Source organism: Parasteatoda tepidariorum, chromosome 8, assembly GCF_043381705.1.
Source record: "Parasteatoda tepidariorum isolate YZ-2023 chromosome 8, CAS_Ptep_4.0, whole genome shotgun sequence".
NCBI lineage: Eukaryota > Metazoa > Arthropoda > Arachnida > Araneae > Theridiidae > Parasteatoda > Parasteatoda tepidariorum.
This window is the reverse complement of record NC_092211.1, coordinates 52731478-52748765: the sequence shown is the minus strand read 5'-3', so window position 1 is coordinate 52748765 and position 17288 is coordinate 52731478. Positions and strand designations below refer to the sequence as shown.

The 17288-nt window shown below is 27.7% G+C and overlaps 1 protein-coding gene across 1 annotated transcript in view; it reads left to right on the top strand.

The window, feature by feature from the left end:
* Nucleotides 1–17288, top strand: part of LOC107442911 (cell adhesion molecule Dscam1) — a 152774-nt gene that overhangs the window by 34830 nt on the left and 100656 nt on the right. Inside the window, exon 2 of the mRNA XM_071184002.1 lies at nucleotides 10831–11160. Coding sequence (XP_071040103.1) covers nucleotides 10831–11160 — 330 coding nt within the window. The remainder of the gene's footprint in view (nucleotides 1–10830; nucleotides 11161–17288) is intronic.

Sequence of the window (17288 nt, the reverse complement as noted above, 5' to 3'; positions counted from 1 at the left end):
TCAAAAGCAATCTTAAAACTTGCTTTTATGTTAGGTAACTGAATTCGCTAGACTGCCGTAGTTTCTAGTTAAGTAGTTTTGTCGTATGCGTAAGTTGAAATTATGTTGAATTAATGTTTTTGAATTATGGTTTCGGAAAGACTGGTTATCAGAGAAAAAAAAGTCTTTATTCTTCAATTTGGTTATCTTATTTTGAATTGTAAAGTTTGATGATAAATACTGGTGTGATTATTTGTAAATACATATTATTTTCGTAAATATTTTTCGTTTTCTTATTTTTCTATGACAGTATGTGATTGGAAGATATATATATTTAGCAAAATTTTGTTATATCCTTATTTGTCGGCATTTGAATTAAATTTTTTCATAGAGTTAACTAGAATATTAAATAAAGTATAGATAATCGGTTGAATCAAAACATATTTACAGATTTCAGAAATCAAAATTGGTAAAAAAATACTAACTCATTTAACCTCAGTGAGCTTTCCATGGAACCCTAAGGTTTCCCGAAACACCATTTGGGAACCACTTCTAAAGTATTATGGTAATAAAACCATATTGTATAATCAACTTTATCGAAAGTCACTGCTAAATTGCACCAATAAAAACTACCGTACTTTTTGGTGTTCCCATTGAGCCAGAAACACGGTAAAGTTTGATATATTATTCTGGTAGTTTTGATCACACTTTTTTCAGTACGCATTTCAAGTTTTTTTTTTTTTTTTTTTTTTTTTTTTTTTTTTTTTTTTTNTTTTTTTTTTGCTCTGACAAAAGCAAAATGTTTTTTTTTGTTTGTACTTGAATACATAACTTGATTTATTTTATTTCGTTTAATTTTTTTTCTCATTTAAATTTTGTATTTGTTTGTTTATGACTGAAAATATTTGATATGACTTTAGTGTCGAAATATTAAGAATGTCAAAATATCGGAAAATTGCTAGAATTAAAATTAATTAGAGATTGAAAGTGTAAATATAAGCAAAATAAATTATTCTCGTAACTATCAAGAAAAAAAATCAGAACTTGTTCATCATTTTGCCCGGAACAGCAGATAAATTTTGCTCTGTAGTCTCTTACTCTATCTAGTCGAAAAATGATCATACTTTTGACTGACCATAAATTTTATTTGGCGATTGAGTAATTTCTTGGTTGTTGTTGGTATACGTCAGAATCAAGCATTGAAATAAAATAAAGTATTTTTCGTATCAGAATGCAATCGAGCCGTCGTGGCTCAGGAGATAGAGCATTCGCCTCCCAATGAGATGAACCGAATTTGAATTCCAGCAATGATTGGTCGATACGAATTCCGCGCCCGGGTCCCACTGGCCACAGTTCTGACGTAAGATATCCTCAGTGGTTGAAGGATCATAGGTTTGAATCCCCTTGCCTACAGGCTAACAGTGGGAGAGTTTCTTGGTTTTAGTCTCCATATAACGCAAATGCGAGTTAGTCTCCTCAAAAAGTCCTCCATAAAAACAAACATTTCCTTTAACACTTGACCAACGACCCTTATCTTCCGGATTGGGATCAAAATTACAAGGCTACCGAGTTGAACGTTGGTAAGTCAAAAATTGGGTTTACTGTTCAACGAGGGTTATAAAATGAAACAAAATATTAGAATGCTTTTAAATAAAAAGTTTATTATAATTAAGAGGAAGTTTATGTACTTACTCACGAAGATTATTTAAATAAGAATAAATTGTAAAATTTTTTCCTCACAAGTACGGAAGAAAATTCATAAAAACATAGAAGTAATAACTGCTCTTTGAAAAAAAAAATAGTTTATTTAAAATGTATTACTGAGCTTAATGTAATTGTGTGTTGATAGGGGTTGGTGTACGACTGACATTTTAGTGTTAGAATGATTTGAAATAAAAAGATTATTACAAAGGCGAAGCAGTTTTTATAATTATAAGAAGATTATTTAAATAAGAATAAAATATAAAATTTTCTCCTCATATATGCGAAAGGGAATTCATAAAAGCATAGAATTAATGACAGCGCTTTGAAAATCATAGTTTACCTAAACTATATTACTGAGATTAATTAAATATACCTAAATATATTAATGAAAAATTATCTTGAATAATGTCAGAGCGTCTAAGATATATAAATTTGAAATTTGGCTAAATATTTATAAGCCTTTTAATTGGAAAACAAGAAGACTAATTCAAAATTTCAAGACAAATAACCAATAAAATGAAGTTAACCATACCTTTTCAATGAATTAAAGTTAATTACACAAGAGGAATATTACTTAGAAAACTTTTTAATTATTCGACAAGATTTAATTCATCGCAATTACGAAAACATTTCATTGTCATTATGGAAATTTCCTTAACTTCATTCAATTTACGGAAGAGATAAATTTCAATTCAAATAGCCCATTGTTTCACGGATAATTACTAGATCAAACTAAGGTTTAATGCAAATTAAGAATGTAAGTTATGTTTGCTTATCAATTTACCATTTCAAAATTTAATTTGACGAATTTTGTCGTTCCCTTTAGAGTTTAAATAAGTTTCGTGCTCGTTATTTCAATAATTAAATTTAAGCATTTCAAAACGAAATCCCATTATATAATTTTGTATTGTCATTTAATTGTTTTATACTATTTCTTTCTGAAAGTGTAATAAAATAATTAATTTTTGAAATGAAATGTACTCTAAAGGGAAATTGAAAACATAAATTACGAGAGAAGAGCAAAAATGGTTTTTTTCTTCTCTTATATCATGAGAGTAAATGTTTGCTGAATACTTTAAATTGATTAAATAAATGATTTTTATACCCTAATTCTCAATTTATTTAATAATGTTCGAAAAATTGATCGCAAGAGAAGAACAATTATACAGTAAAAGTAAATATATAATAATCCAATTTTAATGTTTTGACATATTTTTCTTAACTTTTCTTATATTATGTAATGAAGTATAGAGTTAATAACATTTTTAAACATTAATATGATATTTGTTTTTAATATTGCAAATTTTGAAACTGATTACAAGATTTTACCACCTAAAAAAGGACACATATGAATCAACAGTTGGATAGGATATTAATTAAATTTGAATGAAATCTAATAAAACCGTCCTCTTTCTTCCCCTAGTCACATACATTTATAAAACTGACTTCATGAAAAATAATGTTTTAGTAAGGCTTAACACATATGGAAACATTTTAAAGATTGTTGTTCTTGATTAAGGTGAATTAATTACATATTACTAACTTTTAATTATTTACTACTTTTTCTCCCACATTTTAAAGTTTTTACATACAAGAATCTATAATCGACAGCAGTTAAATATAAAAAAAGCATTCTGCAATTCTTCATTCTTGTATAAAATTATGAAGAGAGCAAAATGCAGGGTTTATAATGTTTTTCAACGTAAGCAAGTTGTAAGTTTGCTTTCTCAGTTATCTCCGACAAAGATTAAAGCTTAGTTAGCCTGTTAAAACTTAGTTAAACCTACTTAGACAAAGGGAAAATGTTTTTTCCATTGCTCTTAACTCGCTTTCCTTGATAACGTTAATATAAAATCTTTATTCTTAAAAGTTTAATTGTAGAGGGCAACAAAAAAACAATAATTCAGATTTGTGATTTTTCCGCTATACAAATAATAGGAACGTAGCTAGTGCTTTAATAAAATAATGGCTTGTGATTTACTTCAAAACATTTAAGACTTCTGTTCTAGATTCAGATAAATCAAGGACAGATGACCGATTATTAAGCTATTTTAAGGAACTTAATATATTATTTTCTGAAAGTATGAACCCGTTTAAAACATAATGAGTGGAAATATCACTTTTTATAAAATATATTTTTCATAGTATGTGTATGACTAAAGTTTAAGATGAGATAGTCAACAAATTTGAAGTGTCATTCCACCATTATATCCGTCAGAACCAAAGCTGACTTTCATAAATAGACCAAAAATTTATATTTTTTACTCAAAAACAAAGATTAGACCATATATTCTCCGTAGAGATCCAGCTAGTTGAAACAAATATAAACTACTTTTTAAAAAACGATATTAACAACATTAAAAAACAACTTACAAAAAAAAATTTTTTTACTATGTAAAAAAAAACAACACATTCAAATTTTTCTTACTTTTTGCCGTTATAAAAAAAAAACAATTTGTCCAAATTAATAAAAAAGTAAAACTGTTTTTTGTGAATCTATATCTGATACATAATATTAACAAATATCGAAGATATATAAACTGACTATCTTTTTTAAATGGTTATCTAACATAGACTTACTCTATTTTTATTAAATATTTCGTTCTATATACGCGGTAAAAAGAAATTCTGGAAAATTATTGTATGTCATTGACATTTCCAGTAAAAGAAAACCTTAATTCTGGTTTCGAAATTCTGGTAAACTGAAATATGTAGATTTAAACAATTCTGCTGGTAATTTTTCTATTGAGATGTAAACGATCTACCAAAACTTCTGGTTTTTAAAAATATCAGTCCTTATTATATTACACATTTAGTAAAATATGCAAAACTAAAAATTAAATTAAACCGCATCTTAGATGGAGGAAACTTTTCTGGTGAAATTACCGTAGTGTATCATATTGACACTTTGCCGAATTAAGGAAACTAAAATATGATATTTAAACCATTCTTTTGGTTATCTGATGTTTAAAACTATATATCTTATTACCACACAGTAAAATATACAAAACTGAAAAGTAAATTTTGAAACAAAAAATGGATTTTATGCCATGCTTTAAGGTATGATAATAGCATTCACATTTACCAAATTTCCCCATGTATTATAAAGCCATATTTTATTGGTAATTTTACCAAAATCATTACTAAAGCACATTGGTAATAATCTCTGAGCTTTTTGGTTCTCCCATAGAGCAGGAAACGAGGTGCAATATTCGAATAATTTAGACCATTCTTTTTTTCTCAGTGTACATATGTCAAAATTTTTGCCCCAGCATGCAATTCATAATGAATCTCTTACATATTACATATTATTGAAAATATGTTATTTTTAGAAATATTTTATAAAAAATAAGTTTGTGTTGCTAAATTTGGTTAAAAACATACATTACTAAAATAAATTGAAAAAAAAAAAAGTTACATATATTTTGAAAATTTTTATATCTGTCCTTGAAGATGACGTTATCTTTAACGATGCATTTTAATATGTTTTCTTTTCTAGATTTTTTCTGCGTGATTTCCGCTGAAAATAATTTGTTTATTTTTTCCTGCAAAAGATAAAATGAAAACTTAAGAATTGGAACGACAATTTTTATTTTGCTTACATTTCATAGAATCTAATATTTCATTATCCCTTTGGCTCGCAAGTTTGTTGCCATAAAATATTTTCAGGTAAAAATTGATTTTCAAAGTTATTCAGAAATTTAAAATTGAATTTTCTTCGCAAGATTTTAAATATTTGCGTATTTCACTGGTATTCTAAAGTAATTCGGCTTTTTGGTACATTTTATTTCTACCATTTTTATAAAAATATTTAATATTTAACTTATTTGTTTCTTAGCTTGAAGAGTAAGCAAAAACGTTTTTTTATGTCAATAGCTTTTTGTTTTGCTTTTACATTTCACTCTTAATGCTGTTGACGATTTAATGTTATTTAAACTCAGATATTTAATTCGTACTAATTCACGAAAGGTAAAATTTAGCCTTTTTTGGAACGTGGGATTTTAAAAATAGCTCATGGTTTGGGTAGGTTCATTCAGCTAGATTAAATTAAATTGGCTAAAAGGAAATAAAAATGATAACAAAAAATAATGAATAATTTAATAACGTTACTGGAATTTTACATACTGTTAAACATAAGATGAAAAAAAATGTCTTTGTTAAAAAAAAAAGAAAAACTACATTTCTAAAGAAGCTAAAAAATATTTTCAAATAATTAAACTTTTATCAGCTTTTACTGTTTGAACACCCTAAATATTTAATTTCTGAAACAATTTCCTTAATTTTTAAGCTTAGTGAGGCGTGAATTAAGGTTGCTTAAAGAAATATTTCTGAAATACATTTGTTTTTTTCTCATATTTTTTGAACCCATGAAACTGTAATAAATTACTTTATATAAATCAGCATAAATTATTTTATATTAATCCTTATTTATGTAAGCATTATTAATAAAATTTTGCAATTTTTTGAATTTCTTAAAACTTTTTATTTCTGATATTTTGTTGAAGATGTCTAAAAAAATTGTACTTGAAAATTATTTTGCGATCTTTAGCACGCATTAATTCTTAATATAAATAAGACGAATTTTTAGCAGAAATAAGTTGTATCTGTTTTAGCACAGTGACTGCATTTTTAAACTTTTCAATTGAAAATCCTTTCAAATTGTTAGAAATTTTGGAAAACATAATATTTTGTTAAGTGGTTGCAACTTACCTAATTGATTCGTTTTGTCGTGTAAATTAATGCTTGTTAACTTTGATTCCACAGAATTATGGTTCTATGTGAACAGGAAAGATGCTTCATTTCAACACGTAGTTTTAGTTGGAGTAAATTTGCTCTCTTGCGAAGTTTATTTATTTATTCTGAGAGAGTAATTTTTTAGATTATTCAGTTTTTTCTTATTTGAATTTTCTTATTTTTTTACAAATTTGAATCCATAATTATATTTATCACCCAAACCTATAACGTTATATGCATCGATCTGTCACATAAAATACAATTGATCTTGCAAAGAATAGTTTTTGCATGCTAATAACTTTAGGACTCTGAAGAATTAAGGACTTTTTTGGTAGAATCAATATATCTATATATTATGCTTTTAACTAACATACAAATAGTATGAATTTTTAAGCTTGTTATTAAAACATGCAAAAGCAAAATATTTTAGCTATTATATTTATTTTAGGTGTTAAAACTTATATATATTTATATGGCATTTTAAGGATTCTCTTTAATTTTTTTGAATGCTACAATCATTAAATTTTAAGAACAACAATAAAAATAAGTTCTAATAAATTATCACATTATAACATTTGACAGGTAAAAATTAGTTATGGAATCTGTTTCCCATAAATTTGAATATTAAAATTCCTTAAACCATAATAATAATTAACTTTATCTATCTGAAAAAAAATTGTTTTGTGAATTCTATTTAAAGGAAATACTCTTATATTAAGTGTAAATAAATACAATGGTCAATTTTTTTCCCGAAACAATTTATTTCATTTGAAAAAAATTATTATAATTCATTTTGATCTAAGTTAATAAAGGAAGAAAATTACACCCTAAAAAAATCCTTATCAAATTAGGGCATTAAAGTGCTGGCACTTAGGGTGAATCATCCGTGAAATCTAATTTTTTAAATACTATACAGCAATTTTTACGGAAATATTTTTGTAATTAGAGTGGTTCAGTTATTTTACGGCAATTTTTACAGTAAAATTGTGGCTTATCATATTTTTGTTCCTTAACATGTGACAGAAAGATGGATTTTACGGTAAGAAGTTCTGGCATTCTTTTGAAATAATTAATCAGGGTTTTTTTTACACTGTTGAGAAGAATGTTTACTATTTTACACAGATTATTTCTTTATCATTAAATAATTTTGAATAATTTATTTCCGACAAATTCATTACAAATTATGTTGTATTTAAATATCGAAAACTGAATTTTATTTAATTCTAAAAATAAATTTTGAATTTAAGATTAATATTCACGAAAATGCATTCAAAGCTATGTAAAATAGTATTATAACACGATTTTGTTTGCATTTTTACACATTCAAAATGTTGAATGGGTAAGCTTTTGATATGTGTAAAGATGTTTATTTAACTGTTGTTTTCTCTTCCGACAAACCAATTTCTCCTCCAGTTTGAGATGTGAAAAATTGTGTTAAGGAAAAATCTCTATAGAGCAATCCAACCAATGAATGAACAGAAATATTTTTAAAAAACAAGATTTTAAAAGTTTTTCTCTAGATTTAATGAAGACAGTAACTTACTACATTGCTGCAAGAGACCATTTGACACTCTATTAAATTACCTGACCACAGGAAACATTTTCTGAGAATTCTCTAGAAAAAATCGTGAATTTTTTGTGCTTGTGAAGCACGTTGTTTTTCAGATAAAATTATTTGCTGAATGTTATGTAGTTAACTGTTTTGAGTGCAATTGATACTTATTAGAGATTCCTTTTCTCATAATGAGAAAAAAAATAGTTGTTAAAGCCTTTTGTTTTCATTTTAAACATTATAACGTAAATAAATTCTTAATTAAACTCACTAGTGTTCATTAACTGGTTAAGCTAGTTGTGGAAAAAACAATGAGAACCTTCATTCATTGGGTTTCTTCTATATTGTTGTAATTAAATAGAATAATATTAATTTTTATATATATCTGACTCATATTATGAATCAAAGTTCTAATAAATACTGAAAGAAAACAATTCTGAAGCAGGGATTGAGCAGACATGTCACTCAATTAAGGTTTGAGAATTCATTTTTCTAGTGAGTGATCAGCTTTTTATTAGACTTTAACATACTAATTAGCTCTGAGAAATATAGAGGGCTTCAAAAATTGAGTTGAAAGTAGCATAAATAATTGTCAAAGTGATTTCGCCATAATTAGCCAATTTAATAGTCAAAAAAGTGAAATGAATATAATTATGACTTAATTTATACTTTGGATTATTTTTAAAAATGTACACGGCAAATAAATGTATGGTCAAAACTACCAGAAGATGGTATAATTTACCATGTTTCTGGATCTATGGGAACATCAAAAAGCACGATAATTTTTATCATAGCACATCAGTAATTATTTTGGTAAAATTAATAATTAAATATGGTTTCTTAATATGTGATACAATTTGATAAATGTGGTAAAATTCGGGCAAATTATCATGATACTTTAAAGCATGATACAAAAATTATTTTTTCAGCTACATTTTCTTTTTAGTTTTGTATTTTTTTGATAAAAGTGAATTAGTGAAAGTGGTAATTGGAACTATAATTATTTATCAAAGTTAAACCGTTATCATACAAACGGAATAAGTTATGAAATAAATGGTTTTAATATCGTATATTATGGTTTAATTAACCAGAATTATATTGCTTTTTTAAAAAACGAGAGAAAAACTCTAGAAATGTCCTTACCATACAGTACGAAAATCTTAGCAACATTTTTTCTCTTTGTTGGTGAAGTGTTTTTAAAGGAAATTCCCATTAAAAACACAGTTTCATATGAAGTAATTCTAACTGGCAAACCTTGAAGAAGATAATTTTGAGAGTAGTTTCGATAATTTCTGTCTTCGAAGAGTAAATTTCTGATGAAAAAAAAAATGAAGCACTCGAATGAAAAAAAAAATGAAATCTCTACCTCAACACACAATCAATTTGACCTGAAGATGAAATTTGATATTTTCCGGATTAAATGTAAAAAATAAGATAACGATTGATATCCCTCATTTTGTTTCTGTGCTCTCTTTGAAGTATTCTATAATTTAAGCGAAGAAAAATAAAAAAAATATTTTCTTTTTAATTGACATTATTTTCTGATATACATATACATAGTATGACCTGGTGTAAATTTTACGCTGTATAATTTCACGACCTAGATATTTCCAGAATTGGAGTAAATTTTTTCAAATTAATTAATATTTTATGACTTATCAGTCATAAAAAAGTCATAATATGATTAGAATATAAAGAGTTCATTTACTGAGAAATTCTGTGTTTATTCACTGGTAAGAAGTGTTCACTTAGTTAACTAACTACTAATTATTAGAACCTCCAAAATATTACAGCAATTCTATACATTGTTTAATGATTTACATTTTACAACAAATGCTTTGTCACTACCCTCACCCCCCAAAAAAAAACATTTTTAAAACTATTATAAATTTTTATGAAGACAAGCTGTGCTGAATTAACGATTCGCAGGTCGGTCTACAAACAAACTAGCTCAACTGCAAAAAAAATTTCAGTTGATGTTAATACGATAACATTAATTCCATATATTATATTTTTACATTAAAAATGTTTATCAGCTAACTTTAAATATGTTTTTAAAATATTTTATCATTACTATTACTATTTTAGGTAACATCATATATTGGTCAGAACTTCAAGGAAAAACTTTACAAATGCACATTTATCAGATATTTTTAAGAAGACTTTTAAAATATTTTATTAATTATTTTATGTAACATCATACATTGTTCAGAATTTCAAGGAAGAACTTTAAGAATTCTCGTTTATCAGCTAACTTTAAGAAGATTTTAAAAATATTTTATTATTACTATTATTATTTGAGATAAGATCATATATGGTTCAAAACTTCAAGGAAAAACTTTAAAAATGCACGTTTATCAGATATTTTTAAGAAGAGTTTAAAAATATTTTACTATTATTGTTATTATTATTTTAGATAACATCATATATTGTTCAGAACTTCAAAGAAGAACTTTAAAACTGCACGCTTGTCAGATACTATTAAGAAGACTTTAAAAATATTTTACTATTATTATTATTATTAACATTTTAAGTAACATCTTATATTGTTCAGAACTTCAAGGAAAAAACTTTAAAAATGCACGTTTATCAGGTATTTTTAAGAAGACTATTAAAATATTTTACTAGTATTATTATTATTTTAGGTGACATCATATATTGTTCAGAACTTCAAGGAAGAACTTGAAAAGTGCACGTTTATCAGATATTTTTAAGAAAACTTTAAAAGTATTTTATTATTATTATTATTATTTTAGGAAATATCATATATTGTTCAGAACTTCAAGGAAAAACTTAAAAACTGCTCGCTCATCAGTTAACTTTAAGTATATTTTGAAAATGTTTCATTATTATTATTTTAGGTAATATCATCTATTGCTCAGAACTTCAAGGAAGAACTTTAAACTTCCGCCACGAACCCTCCAGTCGAGTCGATTTCACAAACTCTAGTGGTACAACTGTACTTTGCACTGCTGATGGCCAGCCAGTACCAGTTATTCGTTGGGTAAAGCATGATGGAGAAGTTCTTCAAGATTTACCTGGTCTAAGATACACGCGTCATGATGGCTCTCTTGTATTTGAGCCATTCTCGAGCGAAGAATACAGAGCAGATGTTCATGCTTCTATTTATAGATGCGAAGCTTCGAACAGAGTTGGCGTCATTGGATCAAGGGATGTTCACGTGAGAGCGAGTGAGTAAGATTTTGCTATAAATAATAAAACCACTAAGCATGCTGAAATATATGTATCTTCCGGCTTTTCTTTAGTATAATTGACATTTCCTATTTTCAGCTAAGTGGAATATTCGCCCAATATAATTTTAGAAAATATCCAATCAGAAAACAACATAGGTGCATCAAATTTTGGAAAATATTATAAATACTTCAATTTCAAAAAGAATCCATGCATGGGTAAAAATATTTACAGGTCTTCACGGACCATTAAGCATGCTTAATTTTATTAATCTATTCACTTCACTTTAGTGTTATTGACACTTCTTATTATCAGATAAGTAGTATATGTTCATTAGTTTCAATTTATTATTATATTAATGGAAAAAAATAATATAAGTATTTTGAATTTCTGAAAATACTCTTAAGTACTTTTATTTCAAATAGTATCCATGCATGGGTAAAAATATTTACAGATGTTTGAAGAAAAAAAATTTTGACCAAAAGAAATTTTTAAAAAAAATGTAGAGATTGTTAAACATTTCTTAAAACATAATATAAAAGTTAAAAGTTGAGAAAACTTTGCAGTATAATGTATCTAAATTATTCTCTATTTGTATCTTTTTTCGAATTTAAAATAACAATTTATATATATTTCGAAATATTTACAATATAAACAAAAGTCTGAAACCAAAAATATAAAGGACCAGAGCATGCTTTACTGGCGATTGTATGGTAACTGTTTATAATCACTATGGCTCATAATTTTCGACGTAGCTGCTTTTAGCATCATTATTTTTCAAGAGTGAATTTTTATCATTATATATAGGTAACTTTAAATACAAATAACTCGGAAAAAGTATTATTAAAACCAACTAGAATTATATCTAAGCCAACAATGAATTAAATCTGTTATAAATTACAATTTTATATCATGTTGTTTGGACATAAACTCTAGGTAGCTGAATCCTATCGCTTATTTGCTACTTTTTCAACTTTAAATTTTGTAACTATCTCAAAAGTCAATGTATTAAATAGAGTTTAATGTCAAAATTTCGAACAATTTTAATATAAATTGTTTAGTTACATGTTTCAGTTCTGCTTCACATCAGCACAGAAATTTAAAAAATACTCTTTTCTAAACATTGGCTACTGGTATTTTTATTATTTTCCTTACCCTTCATAGTTATTAGTATGCACCACCCTCTTTAGTTTTATTCTAATCGATGCAAACATGTTTTGGATATTTATGTTTATTATTTTTAAGGATATTTTGAACAATTACTTCAAGACCAATGAAGCATATTCCCATTTATATATTAAAATGGTAAACCAATAGTGTAATATTATTGGTTACACTGTAATAGCGCCTTGCATTATTGTTTATTGAAATATTTTCACATAATAGAATCTCTGCACTCAAAATAGGCATTAAATTAATTGTAAATCATAGTATTCGTAATGCCAAGTTCCTAATGATCCTTTTGTGTATGTTTCCTCTCAGACTAAAAGACTCGACCTCAATGCGTATTTAAATAGTTAATGAATTGATAATTATTTAAATTAGTACTTAATCATCGTTTTTTCATTTTTACTGAAAGCTGTACGGTTGTTAATTAAGCAAAACTAGAAAAGTTTCTTTCAATTCTTTGGAAAACAATGCCAGAAATGGTACAGAAATATCTTGTTTAGAGTTTAAAAATAATGAATTTTTATTTTCAATCGATTAAACTTAATTACTAATTGAAGTCACTGTTCTCCTTTCTTGTTATTAAGTATCAAATTCTAAGCTGGAGTAAGCATTTATCCCTTAGAATTACAGCATCACTTTAGATTGAAAAAGTTTAATTTCAAATTGCAATTTACACTTACAATTGTTTTCAAGTGAGAAGAGATTTTCAATGTTTTTAATTAGTTTTCGAAACTAATCTTAAAATGAAGTTGAATGCTCTTGACTAGCTGCCTGCTTGATTTGAAAATTTGTAACAACAATGAAATAAGTGAAGTTAACTATTTAATTGGATTATAAAGCGCCTCAAACATAATTTTCTACGTGTTAATTGCATTTTGTTGTCAATTGATTTTAGAAGTTTTTGCGAGTAAAATACCGACAAAAACAGATGTATATAAACTACTATATTGTTAAATATTGATTACCTGTATCATTAAAAGATTATTAAAACGCGTGTAGTCGAGACAATAAGATTTGAAGATAAGATTTCAAGTTGAATGCGTTTGACTGATGGTTTGATTTGAAAATTCACAGCAACAATGAAATAAGTTAACTATTTAATTGGGATGTTACACACGTAGAACATATTTTCCTGCTTATTAACTCTGTATTGTGTACATGCATACATTATTTTGTTGTCAATTGATTTTAAATATATTGCTTATGAAATACCGACCAAAACCGAATTAAATAACTGATCTTGAAAACTACTATATAGTTAAATAAACATAACATGCCATATTAGCTAAAAATCCGAATTGATTATTTAAACAAGTTTAGTCAAGACAATAAGAATTGATGGTATCGCAATTAAGTTATTAAATAAATTTTAGAAATAAAAATTGAATACTTTTGAATAACTGAAAATATGAGGTAACAATGAAATTATCAAATATACTTTTTTGATATGGATGCACAAGGACTCTTCATGTGCTCTTTAATTTTTTTTTTTTGTAACAATTGTGCATAAATCTAATATTTTGTACTATACTTGGAAAAAAGTACTACAAAAGTATATTGTCCATAAAAGACAGGCATGGAAACATCTGGTGTAATTAAACTTTTATCTATTTCTTTTTTCAATGGCTTTACCGCTAGCAGTGGGCCCGGGCTTATCAAATAGCATTGTTTCAACTTCTTTATTTTAGTTTAAAATGGTCATTCTAGTTATTTGAAATGTGTAGTGGGAAATAGTTATGTTTTAGTTTGAATAATATTGTTATACCCTTCTTTATATAACCTAACTATCTCTTTTTGTATCTACTTTTTGCGTTTTGAGTTCATTGGTATCCGATTTAAGACCTTCAACCCCCTTATTTTCAATTATTCTGACTTTATGGTCTCACCAAGAAAAATTTTTCAATTTTTATAATTAACGGATGCTTTTCTGTTTGATTAAACGGTCTAGTTGAATGTTGTTTATAATCAGTCGCTGTGATTTGTTTAATGTACTTGATGCAAAATTTTTGTTCTAAATATTAATAAATTATTCACATTTTTATTCGCTGAAGTCCAAGTTTTACTAGCATTAAATACTTCTTCCTGGTTACTTTTTTGTAAATTTTCATTTCAAGTTGGGTTGTTCTTGAATAAATATTGATATAAAAAGTAGCTTTTTGTCTCATTGCATTATTTGTATCCAAAATATCATTATCAATATTTATTGGGTCATTTTTAGGGAAAAAGTCACATAACTGAAATTTATTTTTATTTTTATAAAACCTCTCAAATCCAATCTAATAAATGTCAAAATTAACATGATCGTAATAAATGATCACCTTTCTTAGGAAAATTTTATTTTATTTTATAAAACAGTCGTTGAACAGCCGACCGGATTTTAAGTTTATGACTACCTATGTCCTACTCCGTAACCTAGTACTTTTGAATCCAAACTGGAAGACAAAGGAACTCCTGGATCAAGTATTGCGAAAAATTTGCCTCCGTGGATGACATTTTGATGGAACTAATCTGCCTTTACTCTACACGAAGAGGAAAACCACGAAAATATTCCGCGGTTAGTCTGAAAACAAGGGGACTCGAACGCATGATCCGTACACCACTGTGATCGGCGTGGTCAGGTTGCGAAATTCGTTTCGACCAGCCATCCCTGGAATTCGAACCCGTTCTCTTCATTTGAGACGAAAGGAAAGTCCGAGCCTTAATAAAGCTTCTTCTGATTATAACCAAAATACCAGGTACATTTAAAAATGATTGAAAAATATGCCATGTTTCTTACCTTTACCAATGCCTAGAGGATTGTAACATCAAAAGTATGACAGGCATTGATCATGGTAGCGTTCAATCTGCTCCAAACTGAAACTGCTCCATTTTGGTACAAACAGCTCCAGTGAGGGAAACCCCTCCCGTTTTCTAGGGGATCGAAATTCAGGGAAAAACCAGCTATTCAAAACAAATGCCCTAATATCAAAAAACTTATCTGCTTGAAAATTTTTTCATCATAAATTGAGGCATTATATTTCTGCAAATTTCTCTATAAATGGCTATACATTTATTTCTAGCATTTTTAGATTGCATGCAAACTTCATGCTGCCTGGGAAAAACGCCACGTTGGGTTTACCAACATAACCAAAGTCCACCTCTGCCGTTTTCTCCTCTGCCGTTTTATTTCATAAAATGACACAGAAAATTTGCGATATGCAAAAATTAAGCTGTGTCCTAAGTTGAAAGCCTCAGTTTATGTTGAAAAACCTTCATGGAAATAATTTTTGGATAACAGAATGTTTTCCATGAATGTTATGCCCTTCTCTTTAATTTCAATCTCCTAGAAAATGGAAGGGCTATACTCTGTAGGGCTGTTTATACCAAAAAGGGGCACTTTCTGTTTCAGAATTGAAGCATCATTTAAATCTACCATAATATTGATGCTACTGTCCCCTTGGTATTGGAAAATGATAAGCATCGCATATTTCAAGCCACATAAAAATGTGCCGATCATTTTGGTTATAATCAGAAGTCACTTTATTTCAATTTTCTCTTCTTTTTTTCCTTATTAAAACTGGCGTTTTTACTTATTCCAGCTCTAGTTGGGGCAGGGTATGAGTTACTCTTTATAAATACGTGTTTGAATTTGGTTTAGTTCACATTGGTTTTCGTTACGTCCAATTATGGCATAAAATGAAGATGAGTTTATTTATGTGAGACACACTCTAATTCAATATTCAAATGAAATACTAGTGTTATTATAAGATTCATTGCTTTCAGGAACTAATTTAACTTTATTTATGTCTTCAATAATATTTAGTATCACTGTTTAAAGAATGCTAAATTTATAATTTAAACCTTAAGAAAATGCTTAGAATAAAATCAACAAGTACTACCCGATAACCAGTTTCTGGTGATAACTAGTGCAATATCTCCATACTGCCTAGTTCATACCATGAAAAAGCAGCCAACACCATTATGGAGCTACTATCATATTGCGCGTTGCTTCGTAGACAATTTAGGTCCATGGTTTCGGGAGGTCTGCGTTACACTCAAACTCTCCCCATGGGCTGTGACCAGTTGAAATCATGACCCATGTGACCAATCTATAGTTTTCCAATCGTTTAGGGTTCAACCAATATGGACATTAGCCCAGGAGATGCACTGTACATGATGTCGGACTTAAGACGAAATGCTGAATACGAAATGTCGTAAAAATTATCGTCGCAAAGGTACCTCGAGTCGGTCTTGTGCTGCCGTATCTCATTACAACCAAATTTTGCAGCTTAGACCCAACGGTCATGTCCGTTTTCCGTTCCATATCGATGCTTACTGTTATTTCAGGCAATGTTACTTGTCTTTGGTCACTGACAATTCTACGCACACGTCGGTGGTCTCGGACATGAAGCACAGGCTGTCGATCACATCGTTTGTCCTTAGCTGGAGATTATGCCTGAAATTAGGTATTCCCTGCTCACTCTTAACACTGTTGGTCCAGGAATGCTAAATTCCACCTCAGTTTCCGAAATGGAATATCCCATTGGCCTAGCTCCAAACGCCATTCCCCTTTCAAAGTCTCTAAATTCTCGTTTTACAGTCATAATTACATCAGAAACATTATCATATTAATAACTTGAACACAAATAAAAGTCCTACCAGTGCACAGCATACATTTTGTACTCGGTAGTACTTCCATCTGTAAGTAAGTTCAAAATGAAGATAAAACAAAGGAAAATTACAGATGTATGAAAAAAAGGGGGGAAAGAAAAATAATAATAAAAAAATAACAAACAACTGCCAAAAAAAGGATAAATTTTTTTTAAAAAATCCGGAAAATAAAAGATATGTTTTTTTCATCAGCCCACACGATTATATCATTATTTTTCTTAATTTTCTTCGTGTTTTCTTGTATTTATTTATTTTGTATATATATATATATTATATATATATATATACATATATCATGAATGCTTTC